Source organism: Mustela erminea, chromosome 10, assembly GCF_009829155.1.
Source record: "Mustela erminea isolate mMusErm1 chromosome 10, mMusErm1.Pri, whole genome shotgun sequence".
Classification (NCBI taxonomy): Eukaryota; Metazoa; Chordata; class Mammalia; order Carnivora; family Mustelidae; genus Mustela; species Mustela erminea.
In genome coordinates, this window is record NC_045623.1 from 95,261,789 (window position 1) to 95,283,550 (window position 21,762).

Here is a 21,762-nt window from a genome sequence, read left to right on the forward strand (position 1 = left end):
ATGGGGTTTAAAAGCCGGCTTATCTTCTTACTCTCGCTTGCTGTGTGTGCAGGGTTCCTCAGCCCTCCCTGTGCTGCTGTGCTCACCTCTGTAGAGCAGGGACTGGGCTGAATGCTCATTGTGTAAATTGCTTCATATCTCTGCAGGTAACTGGATGAGTAGGGTGGTCCCAACCCTGCGTGGAGTGTCCCCTACAGGACCTGGAACTACAGCTGGCAAGAGTGGCTTCTCCTGGCTCCATCACTAGCCTGTGACCTTGGCAAGTCACTTATCCCCTTTCTGGGAATATCGTTAGACAGGGATGGGAGGTCTCCTCTTTCTACCTCGGAAGATATTTATTTTGAGAAGCAAGGTCAATCATGGATGTGAAATGCATTGGGGGGGAAACAGAAAAGCAGGATACATTTGTAAGAGCTTCTTGTTGTAACTTGATCATCCTCCTGGTTATGCTTTTGTTTTCTCTTCCAGCATTTGGCCTGATGCTAACCTCAAAGCCGACACTCTGCAGAGCCTTCATGAATGGGGCGGTTTGTGGAGGGGAAGCAAAGGGAAGCTGCAGACCGGCACTGACCAGCTGACTCGCTGGGGGATTTGGGGCAGGTCCCTGAGCCTCTGTCTCGGGATCTTAGTTGCCCCCTTGTCCATGAGGTTGGGCTGCCTCGTCCCTTAGGGATCCTCCCAGCTCTGACAGCTCAGAAGTGGGAATGAATGAAGCGCTAGTGTTCTTTCTCACTACTCATTAAGCACCAGGAGCCTGATTTCATTTTGTTCTGCTAACAGCCCTGTGAGGCATCCAGGCAGCTAGCCAGCCAAATGCCCCATTTTACAGCTGAGATAATGGAAGTTCAGAGAGGGGACGTGACTTGTCCCAAGCCACACAGCTAGCCAATGACAGGATAGGGATTCAAACCCAGGCCCCCTCCCATTCCCCACCCAATCCAGGCATCCCACTGTCTCTGTCTCCTGTTTCTCAGCCCCCTTCCTCCGCTCTCCCCAGGGTGCCTGGCTTCTGGGCAGGGGTCCCTTTTGCACAGTTGGGAGAGGGGGCTGGTCTGGCTCCTCTCTCGTCGCTGCCTCGACCAGATGTGGTGTCCTAAAAACCACACTCCTTTCCCTCCCACCTGCCCCCACGCGGAATTCCAGAAGGAAGGGGAGCGTGAACCTGAGGGTGCTCCTTCACCAAGGGTGGGGCCAGGTGCTGGAGCAGCGGTTGGTCCAGCTGAGGCCTCACGGGGCGGGGGGGGGGGGGGGTACCTAGATGTGTTCCCTGGCTCTGCCTTCGCTGGTGGCACGACCTAGGGACGGTTACTCCTCTCGGCACTGGCTCTGCCGAGTGAAGGCGCTCTCCAGGGGAAGAGCTGTTGGCTTTGGGCGAGGATAACGAGCCCTCCTCACGTCCCTTTCCCCCCTCGGAGTTACCATCTGCTTGGCAGATGCGCCTCCCAGGCCTCTGGGGGCTGCCCCAGTCTCCCTCCCGGGATCGGGAGCCCGCTCCTCGCCACAGAAGCCACAGGGTCTCCCCAGGGCTCGAGGCTGTTGCTGGCAGGGAGGTCCCCCAGGGCAGAGGGCTGCAGGCCCGGGGTGTCCCCGGAGGAGGAGGAGGCGGCGGTGGACGCCGAGAGCCCGGCACCCCGGGCGAGCCCGGCGTAATGAGGCACTCCCCTCTCCTCCGGGAGGCGGGGCTGCCCCCTCCACCCCCCCATCCGCCTCCACCCAGAGGCCTTGCGGGAGCCAGAGTTCTGAGTCTCGGCTTGGGAGCAGGGCCTTCCAGGGCGATCGCCGTGGGGGAGGAAGGGGGTGAGGCCCAAGGGGCCGGGCGCCGGACGTGTGAAGGGGGGAGCGCCAGTGTGGCGGGGGAAGGGGGCTTCCTGGTTTGAGGCCGGCGCGGGAGGCTGCGTCCTCAGGTCGCCCTCGCGCCCTCCGACCTTTCGCCCAAGCGTCCGGCCTCGGGGGAGACCGGCGTCCATCTGTCCTTCCCGGCGTGTGGTCTTTGGCCCGCGCCCCCCCAACCCCTACCCCCGCCTCCCGCCCCACGCCCCACGCCCTGTGCCCCACGCCCTGCCGGAGGCCGAGCGGGCGGCAGGTCCGGCGCTCACCGGCTCGGGGCCGGGTAAACACCCCGCGGGAGGGGCGCGGGGGGAGGAGGCGCCCGGAGGCCGCCGGGCCGGGGCGGGGCTCGCGGGGGGCCCCTGGGCGCAGGCGGGCCGGCGGGGGCCGGGGGCGGGGGCAGGAAGCGAGCCGCGGCCCGAGCCGGCCCGCGCGGCCCGGTGACGTCGCGCGGCTTCCAGGGATCTCTCCCCGCGGCCCCGGGTCCCCTCGTCCCCGCCCTCCTCCCGCCCTCCTCCCGGCGCCTCGCCTCCGCGAAGCGGCCGGCATTTCTCGCTCGCAGCTCGCTCGCGGGCCGGCTTCTCCGTCCCAGCCTCCTCCTCCGCGCTCCCACTCTCCGCCTTCCCTCCCCGACCCTCTTTCTCTCCCCGCCGGCCCCGTCCGCGCGCCTCTCCGCTCCGCCCTCGGCGGCGGCGAGCGGGACCCGTCGCTGCCTCCCCTTTCTTCTCTCCCTCCCCTCCGTCTCTCCCTGCCGGTTCCCCTGCTTCCCTCTCCCTTTCCCCTCTGTTTTTCTCGCCGTCTCCCTCCCGGTTTCTCTCTCCCCTCCCTCCCTCCGGGCATCCTCTCCCCTCCACCCCCGTGCCCTCCCTCCTCCCTCGCTCCCCTCCCCCTCCGCCCCTCGGCGCCCCGCGGCTCGCCGCTCCCCAGTCAGCCTCCCCGAAGCCGCGCGGCCGCCGCCCGCACTCGTCGCAGGACCGGCCCGCCGGGCTCCCCGGGGTGCGCCCTCCTCGGCCCCGCGCCCCGCGGGCTCGCCGGGACACCGCCCCCCCACTCCGGCTCGCGGCCCCGCCCGGCCCGGCCCCCGCCCAGCGCCCGAGCGCGCCGAGGATGTGAGTCCTGCTCGCCGGTGCCGGAGCAGCAGCCACTCGCGCGCCGAGCCGGAGCGTAGCGCAGCGCAGCGCCGGGCGCTCGTAGGATCGCTCGGGCGGGCGGCGCGCTCTCGCCTCCGCGGTGCCCCCCGGCCCCTCGCCGGCGCCACCGCCGCAGCTGCCCGCGGGCGGTCCCCGGCCGGCCGCCCCCGGCCCCAGCGCCGCTGACCCTGTCCGCCGCGGGCGGGGACGCGGGCGGAGGAGGCGCCGCCGCGGAGCCCCCGGACGCGACCATGTCGGAGGTGCTGCCCTACGGCGACGAGAAGCTGAGCCCCTACGGCGACGGCGGCGACGTGGGCCAGATCTTCTCCTGCCGCCTGCAGGACACCAACAACTTCTTCGGCGCGGGGCAGAACAAGCGGCCGCCCAAGCTGGGCCAGATCGGCCGGAGCAAGCGGGGTGAGTTAGCGGCCCCCTCCCCGGACGCCCCTTTTCTCGGGCGCCGAGACCTGGCCGAGGTTTGTGGGGGCTCTTCAGCACCCGGGAGCCGGTTCCGACCGAACGGAATCCCATCGCGCGGAACTGGGGGGATCCTGCACTGCGGGTCCCGCGCCCGCTGGCCGCGGAAACCCCTCCCCCTCAGCCTGATTCCCGCTGGGGTCACCCAGGGGGCGTGGCGGCCTCGAGCTACCGCGGGGGCTGGAAGGTTATTCTCGGGTCCCCACCCGCGGCAAAGTTTGCTTTTCGATTTCTAACCCCCCTCCCCTTTTGCGCAGTGTAGTTGCAGCTGCACTCGCTTTATAACCCGGGAGTGGGGGGCCCAGGGCTCCCCCAGGGACGGCGTGGAGAACTGCTTGGGGGGAACCCCACTCCCGCGGGGAAGGCTAGGGGCTTTCGGGTCGCACGGCTTCTCATTGTTACTTAGCACGGGGAGGGGGTGGCGGAGTCCGAGCGCTAGGCGCGGGAGCTGGAAAAACCGGGGGGAGACTGGGACGCAGCGAGGCTCGGAGAGGAGCTCCAGAGGCGCGGGGACAATGAGGGGACCTATAGCTGCCCGGAGATATTGAGAGGCAGAGATGGGGGGCTGGTGGGGGAGGCGGGTGGTGGATTGGGGGAGACCGAGAGGGGCAGAGGCCAAGACAAAGCTCGGGAGAGGGAGCCAGAGCGGGAGACAGCGAGCCGGGGACGCCAGTCGGAGAAGGACAGAGAAGCAGCTGAAACAATGAGGGAGACCGACACCCCAGACGGAGAGAGACCCAAAGACCTCGACAGGTGACGGCCACGCCGAGAGACTGCTGGCGGGACTGAGGAAAGCGAGGCTGGCTAGGTAGAGGCGGTGAGAGAGGCGGAGAGGCCGGCGGAGGCCGGCAGCGCCGGGAGGCTCTGACCTCTGCCGCGGCGGGCGGAGCGGAGGGGGCGCGCAGGAGGGGTCGCCGGCCCTGGCCAGGCCAGATCCGCGACCCGCCGCGCGCGGGGGCCCCCGGGCCCCCGCGTGCCCCCTTGCTCCCCGCATCTCCGTACCCAGAGCCTTAGACACCGGCGCCGCGCTCGGGGCACCCCCGAGGGTCCCCGAGCCGGGACCCTAGCACCTCCTCCCTTCCGCCTTCTGCTGGCGAGCCTTCTTTCCATAGCGCCGGGGAGGTGCGGTTCCGTGAGGACGCGGCGGGTCCGCGTCTCGGCTGCGGCCGGGCCTGCGGGATTTGCGCCCTTTCCGCCGCCTTTTCTCAGACCCGAACCCGGGCTCAGCCTGGGGTCGGGGGGAAGCGGTTCAAAGGGAAGCGGCACAGGGTCCCCCGGCGGAGACAGAGGAGGTTGGCGCGCGAGGAAACCCCCCCTCCCTCGGCCTCCCGCATTTCCCAGTCCCCGGACGTAGCGGGCGACATCGGAGACCCCCGGCGAGGCCCAGGCGCGCTCACGTCTCCTTCTCTCCCCCTTTTTTTGCAGTGGTTATTGAAGATGATAGGATTGATGACGTGCTGAAAAATATGACAGACAAGGCACCTCCTGGTGTCTAACTCCCCCAAAGACAATGAGTTAAGGGAGAGTAAGAACGGCGGTAACAGTTATTGGCAAAAAGCATGAAAAGAGAAAGCACTTTGAAATTCATGACTAGCTTGCTACCCACGATGAAATCAACAACCTGTATCTCGTGTCAGGCCGGGAGACAGACGAGGCGCGAGAAGGAGGAGGAGAAGGCTCTGGGCTCCTCAGCAAAAATAAAAATTAAAAAAAAAATTAAAAATTTAAAAATCACTATATACACACACATAAAGAAATAAAAAAGAAGTCTCAGTACAGCTATTTGTCAAAATTAATATCCATTTCCTTTTATATACAGTGAATATTGCGCAATGATCTGGATTTTGAACCACTTAAATAATGAAGCGGCAACACCGGGTGTTTTGAGGTGTTGGCATTCTTCACTGATTTGGCTGTTCCCAATGTTTACACTATTTAATCTTGCAAAAATGATTCTGTGCACTTGGATGTGAAATGCTGTCCGGTTTTATTTTTTTATGTTGTTATCCTTGGATGTATGAAAAATCAGCAGATGATCTCTATAGATACTATGTTTTATTTTGGTCATCATTTGAAGTTATCAGAATGTGTTTAAAACAAGAAGAGAACTTTTCTAAGGAATGATACAAAGGAAGAATCCTTGTTTTATTTTAAAATGACTTGTAAAGCTTGTGTTTCTTTGTTGCTGCAAGCTATTTGCCCAAGTTAATGCAAATGGACACATTTTATATGTCAGGAAAAAAACCCAGAAAAACAAAACAAAACAAAAAAAAAATGCTTGAGCTCTTTCTAACCTCTTCCTGCAGTCTGTTGTGTGAGCAGCCTGTTTTTTTTCTCTAATATTGTGTCAGTTTATTCTCTTTAATGGGCTGTAAAAAAATGTAATCACAAGAGTGCCAAATATCTTGAAATGCCGAAAGGCATTTTGGTTTCTTTTCTTTTTCCCTGTGCTCTGAGTCCACGTAAAGGAATGCTTGGAGTGTCTTTTCTGTTATTTATAGGGGTTCTCTTAAGGCACACCAGCTGCCTGTTTTGCATGGTATTTGCAAAAAAAAAAAACCAACAAAAAAAAAAAACGCCTCTTGCGTGAGGAAATCTTTTACCACTTTTTGTTTGCAACTTTGGACCTCAAGAGGTTTCTTCCCTTCCCTGTTCCCTCTTTTCTTAATTCGATATTCTGGATGTCGCACCTGTAACCAGCACACGGGGCTCTTTCTCCAACTTACAATAAAAGAACTGTCCCTGTGTCTCACTCCTCTCTGGTCTCTGCTTTGGTGTCGGGGGACTTGCTTTTGTCTGCTGGCTGCAGACCAGAAGGAGGGACTGGTAGCTTTGGTCCAGGAGGCAGCAAGGCAGTGTGGAGGGCCCCCAGGGCGGTGTTGGGCTCAGATGGCAGGAAAGACAGTAGACTGACAGCCATCGCCGGAGGGAGAGTTCGTTCCGTTTGGATTTGCAAAGGGCTCTCCCTGCTTCCCTGCGGTTGCTGCCATCCCTTGGGTGCTGGCGATGAAGGTCCTGTGTGTTGGGAGGCAGGCAGTCTTGTTAAAAAGAGTAGTGTTTAGAGGCTGGCGGACTTGGATTAAAATCCCAGCTTCTTCGCGTCCCACCTATATGGATTTGAGCAAGTCACCTTGCTACTTGAAGCCTCAGTTTCCAAATCTGTGAGCTGGGGGTCAGGCAGCTCCTGCCTCCTGGAGTTGTGGGAAGTTTACCACCGCACCCAGCAGGCTGTAGCACTCTTACAGGCCGCTCTATGCCCATAGAATGCTTCACCGGGGGCCATCTGTCCTCAAAGGCAGGACTGAGGAGCAGCGACACCCTTTCCCCTGCACCTTGGGCTTCTGGAGTTCACAGGCCATTGCAGAGTTCACAGGTCACTGTGTAAGGGATGGGCCCCGTCTTCTGGGGCCCACACAGCCTGGTAGGTCTCAGGCTTCCCCCAATCACCAAAGAGGGTCCTTATGAAACAAAATCTCAGTCCCTTGCGGGGTTCTGGGGGCAGGTAATCGTGATGGAGCAGGTCCCTGTGGGGGGAGGGTTTGGGAGAAGGGTTTTTGGCTGAAGAAAGGCCTGAAGAAGTTTTTTTTTTCTTTTTTCCGGGGGCTGTTCTGCATCCAGGAACCTCAGTGCCGGGAGTTTTTAATGTGTTTGTTGTAAAACTGTCAGCCAGGGAGTCACAACACTGCTCATGGTGACAGGAGTGTGATTGTGACTCAGACATCAGGTAAGACAGGCCCCAGGGTGGTGGCAGTGGGGGTGGGGAAGAGGGGCTCCAGAGGGCCTGTGGGGGAGGGGGTGATGTCTCATCCCCCTTCCCAGGCAGTGGAGGCCTTGAGCCTCAGGAGGGCCCAGCAGAGAGGCTGGACATCCTATGAGCCATTAGTGGGAATGGAGGGCTGGTGGTGGGAAGTGGGAGCTGGTGGTGGCAGCAGGATGCCCGGGGGATGGCAGCTTGAGCTTCCCAGGCGCGTGACCTGTTCCTGAACCTGGCTCTGTGTCCGGCCAACCCCAGAGAATCCCAGTGTTTTGGAGCTGATGGGCCTGTAGGCACCACAGAGCCTGACTCTCTTTCCCCTTGTGCTTTTCCCGTGAGAAAGTGGAAGTTTGCCACGCTGGGAGCGCGAGGCAGGGCCCACATTCTGTTCGGCCTCAGTCGGCCAGGAGGGGCGGGAGCCATATGAAAAGAGTCTTTCTGAAGACACCTCTTGGTCCATACCAGGAGTAATTACTGCTTAGCTGCTCGATACAGTGCAGCCCTTCTCTCCCGTAATCCACCCGGCAACTCTGGAAAGCCACAACGATGAACTCTCTGGTAGGTGAAGAAATGGATGCCCCAGAAGGGCTAAAAGGACCACAAAACAACCACACTAGCTGAGCTTTGACTGTACGCCAGGCTCACAATAGCCCTAGGAAGCTGGCTTTATTCCTATCCTGATTGTGCAGGAGAAACCAGGGCTCAGAGATGCGAGGTAAATTGCATAAGGCCGGTGTGCTAGTTGGTCGGCTCAGCAGGAGTAGAACCCAGAGCCTCAGTTCCAGGATGTTGGGGGGGGGGGGGCAATGCAGAATCACCGGAGCTCAGTCCCAGCTGCAGACATTATCCTTCAGCCTTAAAGACCCTTTAGCTGGTTCGTTGTTTCGAGGTTACGCTCTCTGCCTTCTGCACAACAGACAACTGCATAAGCGGTCAGGAGGGAGGCAGTGCTTGGATGTGTCAGCGACGGCCTGGAGCTGCCCTCTGCCAGGAATGGGGGGAGCACGGTAGCCCTCTGCCAAGGCTCTGGGTCCACTTTAATAAGTGACGTATTAAAATGTTCTCGCTGGAGGCCACCCCGTCAGTCAAGGCAGGATCCTCTGCCTGGGAAGACAGAGTCGGCTTTTCCGGAGAGCTCCATTCAGCAAAAGGGAATATCAATCTTTTAAATATACTCTAACATCGGGGTAAACATTTGTTGGGAAGGCACTTTGGGGACTGGGCAGATACCGGATTATACAAAGGGCCGAATATGTTTGAAGTATCCGCTTAGGTGGCAATAAATATGGAAAAGGCCATGACGAGTCCAAGGTGGGGGAGGGCCTCCCTGCATCCATCCAGCCACCAGGGCTGCATTGTTCAAACTTCACTAACTGAATGCTTGCAAATAAGCATGCATCTCCCTGGATTCTGCTTCTGTGGCCCATCCAGGTCGACAGTCCGGAGGAATATCCAAAAGCACCTCTAAGGGAGAAATTGGCAAATTGAGTTTTAAAAGAAAGAGACTCGAATGTCACTGGATTAAAGGATTAAATAGGAACTCTTACCTCTCCCCTGCTTAGAGCCTGGCGCATAATGAATAGTAACCACCAATGAATGTATATCAAGTGCCTACTATGTGCCAGGCAGTAGACTTTTAGAACCTGGAAAACAGATCTTGTTGTACGAAGCGTCTTTGTAGAAGTACCCATTGGGGGTACGGAGGGGGCAGTGGAGGCTTCACTGTGGAGTCTGGGAGCAGTTTGGAGGAGTCCGCTTACCTATTGTCATCAGCTCCTCAAAACCCCTGATAAATTCAATCCTAAGTAAATCTCAATGCTTGTTTTCCAAAGGCCCTGTTCGGAGAAGTCTACCCCTCTAACCATGTTGCCAGAAGTCTTTCTTCTCCGGATGGGGACTTGGATGGGGACTTGCAGGTACTGAACCTCTTGCCTAAGAAAAGGAAGAGTGTGGCTCTCTGCTCAGATCTTCTCCTTTGACAAGTCCTCAAGTTCCATTCATTTTCACAAATTTCAACTTAGCACCTGCTATGGGCCAAACACCGAGTATGTAGCCATTAGGAAGTGGGAGTTTTCACTGAGCTTGAAAAGAATGACAGTTCTGTGGAAAGGGGGTTGGGCTGGGGTACCGCTAAAGTCGCAGCCTGGACCCTTGCTTCAGGCAAAAAAGAGGGAACCAAAAAGAACCTGGTCTTAGGGGTTGCCTGAATCCCACTTTTCCAAAAGGTAAATTTTTACTTTAGAATAGTTTTGGATTCACAGAAAAGTTGTGTGGATAGCATGGAGTTTTCAATACCCCTGACTCAGTTTCTCCTATTGTTAATGTCTGACATTACTATGGTACATTTTTCTTTTTTAGATTTTGTGCATTTATTTATTTATTTGAGAGAGGGAGTGAGCGAGCAAGGGAAAGGGCAGAGGGGGAGGAAAAGGAAGAGAGAATCGCTGAGGGCAGTCCAACTCGGGCCTTCACCCAGGGACCCTGAGATCATGATTTGAGCCAAAAGCAGGAGGCAGATGCCTAACCTGAGCTACCCAGGTGGCTGAGCCACCCAGATGCCCCACTTTGGTACATTTTCTGCAACCCAGGAACCAACCCTAGTACACCACCACTAGTGAAACTCCACTGTTCATTTGGATTTCATTCCTTGTTTACCTAATGTCCCTTTTCTGTTGCAGGATCCCACCTGGGACACCACATTCCAATTAGTCATTGGATCTCCTTGAGCTCCTCTGGGCCAGCAAAATTTCTCAGACTTCCCTTGTTTTTGATGGAGGACTGGTATTTGGTAGACGGTCCCTTGACTGGGGTTTATCTGATGATTTTCTGGTGATTCAGCTGGGGTTATGGGTTTTGGGAAGCACGGAGGTAAATTGTCCCTCATTACGTCATATCAAGAGCACATGCTATCAGCATGACTTACCACTGTTGCCATTGACCTTGATCATTCAACTGAGGTGGCATTGGTCAGGTGTCTTACCCTCCCGTCTCCTTCCATACCGTCCTCTTTGGAAGGAAATCATCATGTGTAGCCCACTTAAGGTGTGGGGAATTACTCTGTTGGGAGAATATCTCCATAAATTACTTGGGATTCTTCTGCTCAGGTCATGTGAATGACCCACTTTTTGGCCATTCAACTCTGCCCTGTGTTGGGCAAGCCTACTGTGGTTTAGATGTAATCATGAATTCCAGCAAACGGAAAAAAAAAAACAAACCAACAACAACAACCAAAAATGTCCATAAGGCCAAGGTGCTGCCTGATGACCGATAGATGGAGTCCTACAAAAAAATAGATTAAAAAAAAAACAACAAAAAAACCCACATACACAAAAACCCAACAATCTTAATAAAAGCAACTTCCTGTGGAGGGGAACTGTCACCCTGGTTAGAAACTGTGCAGAATTTTCTCTTGGAAACCTCAGGCAGCTGCTCTGGTTTATAAAATCTGCCTATTGGAGGGAAGCAAACAGAAAAAAAAAAAAAAAAGGTTGTCGTTATTCCGGCAACAGAGATTCTCCCAAACCATATGCAAAAATAAATCCGAGGACCGGGCTGTATCCCGGGAAACCTGGCAGCTGGGCCCGAGCTGGTGGGGTGGCCCCCAGGGACAGAGAGGCCATGCCTATGGGCCCCAGCCGCTTCTTCAGTGCAACCCAAAGTCTCGGGAAGACAGCCCCACCTCAGGGCCTCACCACCCCCCCATCATTCTGGGAGGAAGATTTGATTTATCTTGTCACCTCTCACATTGGAGGGTTTGTCCTTAACCCAGGGCTGTGCATGCCCTCGGGCCTGGAGGAAGGTCCTTGACCCAGAAACAGCTGTTCGAGGACAAAGGGTCACCAGAGGGAAAGGGAGGTCAGGGAGGAGGACAGGCCGAAGGGAGGAGAAGGATCTGGGAAATGTGCCATGGGAAATCCTAACAGAATGGCCATGGGGGCTGGGCAGATGAGGGGCAGGCGGAGATGGCAGGAAGTTGTCAGGGAAAGGGGTGTCCTGGAAAGCAGAGAGCTGGTAGCCAAGGCCTTAGGGGGCTTGGTCTGGGAGAGTGTTGGGGCAGAGGAAATGAACTAATTAATGAACTAAATCCCTGTTCCTTTAAAGACTCCTGTGCCAGGGATGAGGGGTGTGGGCGGGCTGGGTATTGGACTTGGCTGGCACTGGGGCCACAGAACTGGCCTTCAGGGACCTCACTCTCTGGACAGTGACCCTTTGACGAGAGGGCAGCTTCAAGAAGTTGGGAAGGGGGGCTGGTGTTGCAGGAAGCTTAGGAAACCCTTGGGGAACCCCCAGAGCAGATGGCCAGCCCACGCGGTGGGTGTTTGAGAAAGGACTGGTGACTTGTTATTCCAACCCCAAATGTGCTGCGTGTGAACCTTACCGCGGGCAGGTCTTTGCCCCTCTGGGTCTCCCTCTCCCCACAAGGAAAATAACGTTTGTGCGGGGCTCACTGTACACCAGTAACCATTCCACACTCTTCGCATTTAATTCATTTAATTTTCACAGCCCAAGGAGATAGTTCCTAGGATTATTATCCCCATTTTACAGATAGGGGAAACCGAGGCACAGAGCCTTGGTGTCTTCTGCCTGCCCCGGCACAGTCAGGAAGTCGTGGAGCTGGGACAGAACCCTAGGGGACCCGACTCCAAGAGTCCCCGGTTTCAACCGCTCCAGGATCAGGAGGGGGTCGGGCTAGGCCCGCGCCCAGCGCACAGAGCCCCGAAGGCCCATCATCTGGGGCGGGGAGGGGGGCGGGGGTGGAGAGGTTGAGGATCCGGCCGGCAGTGAACCCTGGACCGGGCCAGCGGTTGCCATGGGGACGGCGGGGCGGAGGCGGCGGGCGGGGCTCCGTGCCCCGCGGGGCAGTTCCGGGGAGCTCCCGCCCTTCGCGGGGAGCCGCCCCAGCCGGCACCTGGGGCCGCGTCTTCCCGGCAGCCGGGGCTCCCCTCCTAGACTGCGGAGACCACAGGCCCCCTGCCGCGGTCTGCGCCTCCTCCGACCTGAACTCGATCCCCCGCGAAGCCGCACTTATCGCCAGTTCATCTGTGTGAATTATTTACTGCGTCTGGCGGCCTCCCGGGCGGCCTCCCGCCCGCCTCCGCCCTCCGGGTCCCCGTGGCCTCTCCTTATCCGGGTTGGCGGGGTAGCCCCTGCCCTCCTGATCCAAGAATTTCAAATGTCAAGCCTCCCCCGGGAGCGCGGCCAGAAGGTTCCCACCTTCTCCCACCTTCCTCGGGGAATCCTTGTGCTGGAACCAGGGCGAGCACTGGACGAGGAGCCCTCCCAGCAGTCCTATCAATCTGGGTCACTGGAGATCATCCCCATTTCACCTGTGGAGACACCAATGTCTGGAGGTTTGCCCAACCTGTCCTCAGTCAGTCCTTAGTAGGAACCGGAGGTGGCAACAGCCCAAGCCTGGCTCCCACTTTTAATCCTGAACCCCTCCCGAGTGGGATAGCACCACTGCCTCCCCAAGGCCCAGGACCTTTTCTCAGCCCCCGGAGTCAGCTTGGGCGCCAGTCTCCTCTGTGACCGCCAGGTGCACAGAGCAGGGGGCCGGCCTGGTGTCACCAGCCCCTGTGAGGTGCTGGGGACACAGGGGTGAGTCAGGCACAGCCCCTGCCCTCAAGTTGCTTCAGTCTGGAGTGCGGGTGGGGCACACTGACAGGGAGCAGGCAAGGCCAGACATGCTTATGACTAGTTAGGATACCAGCTGGAGAGCTGGGGAGGAAACAGTGAGTTCTGGGCTGGGGTGGGGGAGCCATTCAGGAAGCAGGTGGGCTTGGGCAGGCCCTTGGAGATGGAGGTGGGAGTGGGAAAGGCAGTCTGGGTGTAGGGGAGAGGAGCAGAAGGACAGAGGCTGGCAAGCTGGGGGTTTGCTTGAGAAAGGGCCCGTCCTCTGGGTGGTGGTTGAACAAGGCATTTCGGGCAGTGCTGGCGGGGGTTGGAGGAGGGGGTTTCGGTCAGACGCTGAAAGTCCTTGCATCTGAGCTCAAGGGTTGGTTTACAGTAGCTTCTCCGCAGGGGCTAACTTTGCCTTCCAGGCGACATTTGGCTGTGTCTGGAGACATTTCTGGTTGTTGAAATGTGGGGAAGAGTTGGAGCTCCTGGCATCTGGTGGGCGGAGGCCAGGGATGCTGCTGAACAGCGCCCAGGCCAGCCCCCACCATGCAGAATTAGCCAGGCCCGGATGTGCTGCGGTTGAGGAATCCTGAATTGGAGTCTGTTGAAGACCCTTTTCCACTTAACCAAAATGAGACTGTGGGCAAGTCACTTGGCTTCTCACGCTTCAGGTCCCTCCTCTCTAAAATGGGCTGATGATATGGGCTCCCATTTGAGGAAATGGCTGTTTTTATTTTCCCACTTGCTGTCTGCCCATGTTCCCATAAATGCTGTCCTTACAGTAGCTCATCCAATCCTTATAACCCAGGCACAGATGCTGTTGCTACTAATAACCGTGTTTGGGGGGCACTTTAAAAAAAAAAAAAGATTTTATTTATTTATTTATTTGAGACAGAGCAAGAGAGAGAGAGCATGAGTGGGGTGGGGAGGGGTAGAGGGAGGAGAGGGAGAAGCAGACTCCACTCTGAGGAGGGAGCCATGCGGGGGTGGGGGTGGGGGGTGGGGGTGGGAGGTGGGGGTGGGGGTTTCTGTGCACAAGGTGCTCGATCCCAGCTGGGATCCCGGGATGGTGACCTGAGCCAAAGGAAAGCAGATGCTTAACTGACTGAGCCACCCAGGCCCCCCTGGGGGGGCACTTCCTAAGCACCAGGTCCTGCACTAAGCTCTTTACATATATAAATTTTTTTACTCCTCAGAACTCCAGGAGATGGGCAATGTTATGAGCTCCATTTAACAGGGAAAAGGGTGGAAGAGAGGGTAGAAGCTTCCCGAGGGCAATGTCTTGTTTTCAGCTGTCTCCCCAGCATCTAGAGCAGTGTCAAAATAAATGTTCGTGGGAAGTACGTAAACTCTCTGTGGACTTTGGCAGGCTCCCAAGCCTCCTGCGACTGGGAAGACACTGGGGCTCAACAGAAAGGTTGAGGGTCTTGTTTGGAGACACACAGCAGGACCTTCATCCCCTTGCTTTTTGGCTGAGGCCTCCGGAAAGCCCCCGGGTGGTTTCTCTGGTTCCCTGGAACCTCACTAGGTTCCTAGCACTGGCAGAAAGGGACCCTGGGGCTTTTCTGAGATGCCCTGAGGGTCCTGGGTCTCCCCAGAGTGCCATGTGAGCCAGGAAGGACTGGCATCTTGGACTGTGACCCAACCTGCGAGCCCGTCAGCTCAGCAGTCCCTAGTGTCTGGGCCTGGACTCATCTACTCCTCTGACCAATGTTGGAGAGACTTCAGATATCACCCAACCCTAGTCCTGACCTCGGGGAAGTGGGTGCCTGCCACGTGTGCGCATGAGACACCGTGTTTGGGAACCAGCGGAACTGCTGCTCGGTCTACACGCTACAGCCTCTTGGAACACATCGCAGCCCCCAGAGCCAGTGGCACTGTCCTTACTGTGCCGACGGGTGTGAAATCGAGATTTCAAGAAGTGGCAATCCATCCCCAGGAACCAAGGGGGAGACCGCAGACCGGTTATTCCCACCTGGAGGATGCAGGGTCAAGGGTGGGCTGAGGCTTGGGGAGCTGCCCTGTACTGTCTGGGGAGCACAGACCAACCCACCCATCTTCCCCCACCGCCGGGGGGGGGGGGGGTGGGCTTCCCACAATGCCTTGCTGCCTCTCAGCTGTAAAGTGTGTGATGCTGCTGTCAGCTGCCAGTGTGCCTGGTGGAGTTGCCTTCCTGGGGAGTGGGTCATGTGCTCCCTCCCCATTCCCTAAGCAGCTAGGGGATCACTGGCAGTTAAGAGAGCAGATGGGGGTGTGTCTACACCATAAGCCAGCCCTCTTTCCACTTCTCTATAAACCTGCTATGCCCTGGTCATGCTTTCTTTCCAGAATGCCATGATTTTTCTGCCCCCGCACTTTTGCATAGGCTGTTCTCTCAGTCTGCCACCCCCTTTCTGTCCGGCCTAATGCTGCTCATCCTCCAGGTTTCAGCTGAGACGCCACCTCCTCCAGGAAGCCTTCCCTGAGACCCCTCCCCTTGAATTAGCTCCCTCACTGAGACTCCTCTGTTCCGTCACTTGTCTTCCTGTGTGTTCCTGCTGGTCTGTGCTCCTCCATCAGACTGTTTTTCCCTCTTGGGTGGCACTGGGGCTCTCCTCTGAGTCTTTATTTCCCCGGGGCATCACACAAATGCCTGGTGTGGAGCAGCTCCTCGGGAATGTCGTTGAATTAATGTTACAATAATAACAAGCTCTTGCATATGTAAAGCTTTTTTCCAGTTTCAAAAGCTTTTTTATGGCAATTATGTCATCTGATCCTCGCAGAGAACTTGTCATTCGAGGTAGGCAGGGTTGGGCTCGGTGTTTCTGGTTTATAAGGCAGAAAACAGTGAGGTGTATTGCCCAGGTGGCTGGCGGGACAGGTGCACTGCCCACACTGTCTGGCAGGCGTGGATCTCTGTGTGATATATTTGGCCCACGGTGGGAGCCTCCTCAGAGTTCTGATTCCAGGCTTTCGGTTTGGGGGCGGGGTGGGGCAGGGAGTTGGGGGCTAGGGGTGGCTGCTGTCAAGTCCTTGGTGCGGAGTTGGGGCCGGCTTTGTGTGGTGGTGTTGGGGTGGGTGTGTGAGTCCATTCTCGGGAAGGGGAGCCAGTAATTTTCGCCACTGTGCTGCTGATGCCCTAGGAACACCCAGCATTCAGGAAAGAGAGATCCAAAATAGGAGGATGACTAAGTAAACTGTAGTCCATCCACTTGGAATATTTAGCAACCATTAAAAATGATGTTTCTGCAGTTTGTGTGCTGACATGGGAAAGTGCGGATGTCAGGATGCTCAAGGCGAAAAGGAGAATATAAATTGGACCCACAATAGAACAGGGTTGTGGAACCGTTTGGAGCCAGCTCTGCCCCCTTAGTGGCTGTGAGCTCAGGCAAGCCAGCCTCTTGGTGCCTCAGTTTCCTCATCTGTAAATCAGGTATTTACTAGTCGTCCTACCTCGGAGGGCCATTGGGAGGATTAGATGAATTAATACACAGATAGCACTTAGAACAATGCCTGTCACATATTAAGATATGGTTATTATGGTAATTATTATGATCATCTCAGCTACTGCAAATATGCAGAAGAAAAAATAAGAGTGGAAGAAAAGATCAATGCTGTTTTCTTTCAGATGAGGCTTATTGGATGATTTTTATTTCTTTTTCCCCCCACTTCCCTGAATTCTCTAAATATTTTACAGTAAGGGTGCATTACTCTTATTATCACTAGAGGATAAGCTATTTCCCCCCAAAACCACAATAGTCAGGGGACAGACTCAGGCCTTTTGGATTCAAGAGCGGGGACCACAGGGAGTCGCCTCCCTAATTAACACCTGGGATGCCCTGAGAACACACTCATGTCAATATGTTTCCTCTGCCTGGGTCAGCAGCTCCCGGGTAAGCGCTCCCCAAACAGCTCAGGCTGTCTGTCCCTTTCGTCTCTCATCTGCTTGGTTAATAATTTTTTATGATGCTTATCGAAACAAGGCGCTGAGCTGTTCAAATACTCACCACCATAAACTGTTACCACCTGATGACAATGAGAACTCCCCAGGCAGGGCTCATCAGAGCTGAAAGTAAATCATTCTGACCACCCCTGTCATCATCACACTCTCCCTCCATCCAGGGAGACAAGGGCATTTACAGCGAAGGAAACACCAACTGCTGTGTAAGCTGATACGGGCTCTGTGAGCCGCCTGGCCAAGCCCAGGCTGCCAGCCAGCCAGAACGAGGGAGCCAACCAGCTGGCCAGCGGGTCAGCAGAAGACTGTGCTGAGCACACAGTGGGTGTGCAAATATTAGTCCTCGTCAAATTCAGTTGGAGTTGTGTGAGGTCTGGCGGATGTGCACGGCTCTATCTGGGCACTGTCCTGTGTCCTGGTATAGACCAGGGGTGCTGAAGGATGTCTTCATCTTTAGGGATCAAAGGCCCATAGGTCCTTTCAGGCCTTTCTACTGAGGATGGCTTGAGTTCTGGGCTTTGGGGACGGTGGTCTATGCGAGACCTTGATTCAGTTTTCTCCTAATCCCTCTTGGGCTCTGACTTTAAATGATCATGACTGCCATCATTGCAACATCTTACCACCTCTCACTTCCCCATCCTCCTATTTTTTTTAAATCTTTCCATCCATCATCTCTCCCTCCCTCCATCCCTGCCCCCATCCATCTAGCCCTCCACCCATTCATCCACCCATCCAACCACCTAAACCTCCATTCATTCAGCCACCCACTACAGAGCAGTATAATGGTGGGTAAGTGATTAGACCTTTGGGGTCAGACTGCCTGGTTTTAAATCTCTTTGTGGTCTGGGAGGCAGGCAGGTAACCAAACAGTGAGGTGGCATGTGAGTTCAGGGGTCTGTGGCTGCAGAGAGAAGGGGTCTGACACCCAGCTGGAGTCTTGGGGGTGAGAGGCTGCACCCTGGGTAGCGCTATTGCCAACATCATCACCCCGGGATTCCTTTGAATCACTGGTCAAAAGGGAATCACTGGCTCGTACACTTTGGCTGGTTCCTGTCATGTGTCCTCCCCTAGCACACCAACCCTCCCCTCTCCCCAGTCCCTATTTCTCCTCTCTGCTGCCTTTCCTGGCTCTGTTCCCCACTCTTCCCTGACCCCTCCAGCCCTACTCCCTACCTGTCAAATCCATCCGTTTCCAGAGCCCCAATTCTTGCTGGATGGCAACTATTTGGGTTGATAATCCAGCTTGTGTAAATGGGCTGAAGGGTGTTAACATGTTCCTGCGACACCCCCCACCCACCCCGGCAACATGTGCCATCACCATCGCGCATCTGATAAGCGCACTCCGTGCTGGATTGTCCGCATTATTCAACACCAGTCGTGCACAGATGGTCCGGATGTGGAACACCAGAAGTGCGCCCCGGCCGCCTGACCCAGCCTCGCCTGTGCGCTTCTCGGGTGCACCGCAACTGGGTCTGGACTTCCGCTGTCTTCAGAAGATAGCAGCCTGGAGTGGGAAGGGTGAGGTTCCAGCCAGACGGGCCTGGCTTCAGATCCCACCAAACCTCTTTGTTAGCTCTTGGGCAAGTAAGTCACTTACCCTCTCTGAGCCTCCGTTTCCTATTCTGTGAAAGGGAGATAGGAGTACCTCCCTGGATGATGGATACTAGGTCATTGCAACACGTCAGACACCACATGGGTGCAAGAGTGAGGCCAGGAGCTCTACGGCTCTGCAGACGCTCCCCCTGCAAAGGTAGAGGTGCTGCTGGCTGGAGATCCAGGGAACATTCCTTGTGGGCTGGCTGTGACTTGGTGTCAGAGTGGCCCGAGACTGGTTGGTCCTCCCCTGGGTCTAACCACACAGGGCCTCGCAGGCAGTCTTACAAGCTGAGGGTGAAGACTTAGCCCATATCAGTGTCCCCCACGGAGTCTCAGCCACCATCCCTGGGTGCCCTCCTTTCAGATTCCTGTCGTCCTGTGTTCATGCCTGAAGGGGAGCATTGGTCTCCCATCAAGCGCTCTGATCTCCTGCCTTGGGGTTTGAATCAGCGCTTACCCTCCCCCAGCCCAACCCATTCACACGCTAATTCAGTAGGTGTTTATTAAGTCTTACCCACCTGCTGAAGGCTGTGCATGAAGCAGGGTGCTGTGGGTGACCAGTGCTGAGTGGGGATCACTCACCTGGTGCATGGCTTTGGGCTTTAGGCATTCCTGTCTCTCCCCAAGGGTCTGTTCACCTAGCTCAGTGGGCTCCAAGTCATCGAGGCGGGCTGGGACTAGTACTTGATAATAAAAGGATACACTTAAAATTGGCCACAAGCACTTTGGTGTTTCTGGGTCCAAACACCGTGTCAGGTCACAACTCTCCCAGGCCATTGGACATGGGGGCGTCAGGACACTTCTTGAACTGGGATATGAAGGTTCAAGTTTATGACCTTGGTGGTGATGGGGGGATGGTCTTGCCTAGGCTGGGGCCGGGTGCTGGGGCCACAGAGAGACACGTGGGGTGAAGAAGAGAAGGGAGAGGAGGCTGAGGACAGAATCTGGGTAACAGGCAATGGGAAGACCAGGCATGCTCGGAGAGGTGGGAGCAGAAGCCGCAGGACCAGACCAGGAAAAGATGGTGGTCAGCATCGTCAGAGGAGATCCAAGGCTTGGTGGTCCCCTGACACTGGTGACCTCAGGTATGGCCACTTCTGTGAGCATAAGGTGAGAACCAAGAGTCAAGAGGTAGGGGGCTGTGGCCATTCTTTGGAAGAGGTGGGCAGTGAGGGGGGTTGCTATTGGGGTGGGAGACAGCTTTGGGTGGGATGCAGTTTGAGACAGAAGGGTAGGGTCCCCTCGGTGCTGGGCATATAGTAGGTGTGTGGCCAGTGTTTAATGGCCTCTCATCCTTTTATGTCTCCAGCACCTTCTTATTCCCCAAGTCCTGCCAGCTAACGGTAGCTAGTCCACCCCTCAGTAACCCCTGAGCACCGCCCTGTGCCAGATTCTGTTCCAGGCCCTGCAGATGCAGCCATGAAAAGATGAACTGGATCTTAGCCTTCCAGGATCTTCCCAGGTAGGGTGGTGAGAAAGAAAAGGGCATATTATAACTAAACTAAGCTTCAGTACTGACAAGGGCTAAAATGGAGAGAGTATCCTTTGGGCTTTCATCAGAGAAGCAGCATCATTACAAAGGGTACAGAAGAAGGCTTTGCTCTAGGGGTCAGACCTGGTGCAAGTGCGGAGACTCATAGGCAGGCTGTGGCCCCTGCATCTGGGCTTAAGCGTGAGTCGCTCTAGGCTGCTCAGGCTGGCAATGGGAAGGAGAGCTGCCCATGGACTTGGGGAAGGATGAACTGGGCCCTGCCTAGGACTCCCCTGACCTCCAGCCTAGGCTGGGCTGAGCTCCTGGACAAGCCAGCATCCTTCACCATGGAGCAGATCGCATACCTGGCCCGGAACTCGGCCCGGAACTCGGCGAGCTTCAGGGGAGATCTGGGGGAGCTGGAGTGGCTGCAGGCCTAGGGGCCACCCCTTGCCAACAGGGGGCAGGAGATGGGTGACCAGGGCATGCCCTGCCCTGGACCTTCAGAGCATAGCAAACATGGCGGTGGCTGCTTCCCAAAGTCACTGGAGAGGTCTCTTGCTGCCTAGTGCTTGCCAGAGGAGGGGGTTTGGGGAGAAGTCATCTCGGCTTCAGGGCACAGCAGCTATCCTGAATATGAAGGGGATCCCGTGGCAGGGATGACGGGGTTGGGAGGGTGGATGGGTAAAGCCCCTCTGAGGAAACGGCATTTGTGACAAGACCTGGAGAGGAGAGCTGCCGTGTTCTAGGGTCAGGGACAAAGCTGGGGTGGCTGGGACCTGCAGGGGAGGGCAGAGGCCAAGAGGGGTCTGAGAGGGACCGGAGCCCCCCTTGACTGTGGCTGGGGTTTGACTCTGGTCTCTGTGGGAAGAGGGGGCAGTGGCGTGGCCCAGCTCAGGCTGGGTGGAGGGTGGACTGGGGTGAGGCGGGAAGGACTGGAAGCTTGGGGTGGGGTGCTGGAATGGGGGGCCACCATGGCGAGCTAAAGAGGAGATAATGTCCACCAGAATGGAGGTGCCGCAGCTGTGAGAAGAGAGAGGGGTGCTTGGACTGTGGATCCCTCTGGGGACAGAGATAGGACCGAGGTGGCCTTGGGATAAAGGCCGGGCAGGAGTTAAGAATAATACTGATTAAGAATAATACTGATTCTGGTCCTTGCTTCTGGGAAAGGCTATCCTCTCTCTAGTGACTTCCTTGCTAGTGGCCCCTGTCCTCAGTGCATGGGAGAATGCATCCCCTGTGCCCCCTCTTGTTTCCCGTCAACACACGGGGCCACCAGCTCCATACCCCACCCCGCAGCCCCCTGCCTCTAACCTCCAGTCAACTGTCAGCACCCTGCCTCCTCTGCCTTTAAGATCAGGAGACAAGAGCCCAGTGAAGTCTGTCTCCTCAAAGTCCTGCCCGTAATGAGAGGCAGAGAGAGAGAAGATAATAAAAGCAAGAACCAGCCTGGGGGGAAAAAGAAAAGATTTTTATCCTTCCAACCCTGCAAGTTCCCCTCTGGCTCTGAGAAACCTCAGAAGAGTTCTCTCCGAACCTATGAGTAATTCCCAGCAAAAACGCTGTCCTCGGAGCAGAGGGAGAAGACAGAATGATTCTGGCTTTGATTAGAATTTATTTCCAACCTGCAGCCTCCCTGGTGCCAGCTTCCCACATTCCCACCCCTGCAGAGCTGTGGGGGCCAGGGAGGCTGGGGGTGGGGGAGGGAGGGGGGATAAGGGACCCGCCCATTCCGGAGAACTTCCAAGTATCCTGCTGGTGGCAGGGACCGGGAGAAGGGATGTGTCCTGCACTTGCTGTCCCCAGAGAGAGGAGCCAACGGGGCTGCAGGGTTAGCCCAACAGCGAAAAAGAGTCCATGGGATTTTCTGAGGCCGAGGGAAGGCTGGGTGACTGGACTACCAGCTAGCTGTGTGGATAGCTTATGTCGCCTCTCAAGGGCCTCAGTTTCC

General features: G+C 56.4%; 1 protein-coding gene and 1 long non-coding RNA gene across 2 annotated transcripts; both read left to right on the top strand.

The window, feature by feature from the left end:
• The first annotated feature begins 3,095 nt into the window (after positions 1-3,095).
• CAMK2N1 (calcium/calmodulin dependent protein kinase II inhibitor 1) lies at positions 3,096-6,186 on the top strand. Its single transcript, XM_032302340.1, has 2 exons — positions 3,096-3,374; positions 4,860-6,186. Exons 1-2 carry the CDS (start codon positions 3,209-3,211, stop codon positions 4,928-4,930), a joined length of 237 nt encoding a protein of 78 aa, XP_032158231.1. The 5' UTR covers positions 3,096-3,208; the 3' UTR covers positions 4,931-6,186.
• A 1,735-nt stretch (positions 6,187-7,921) lies between these two features.
• LOC116567342 lies at positions 7,922-10,384 on the top strand. The gene is made up of 2 exons (XR_004276196.1): positions 7,922-9,104; positions 9,867-10,384. It is a non-coding gene; the product is annotated as an uncharacterized LOC116567342 (long non-coding RNA).
• Positions 10,385-21,762: the final 11,378 nt, after the last annotated feature.

Coding starts and splice junctions, on each gene's coding strand:
- CAMK2N1 (XM_032302340.1), top strand. CDS start 3,209: ATGTCGGAGGTGCTGCCCTACGGCGACGAGAAGCTGAGCCCCTACGGC. Junction 3,375..4,859: donor GATCGGCCGGAGCAAGCGGG/GTGAGTTAGCGG, acceptor CTTTTTTTGCAG/TGGTTATTGAAGATGATAGG.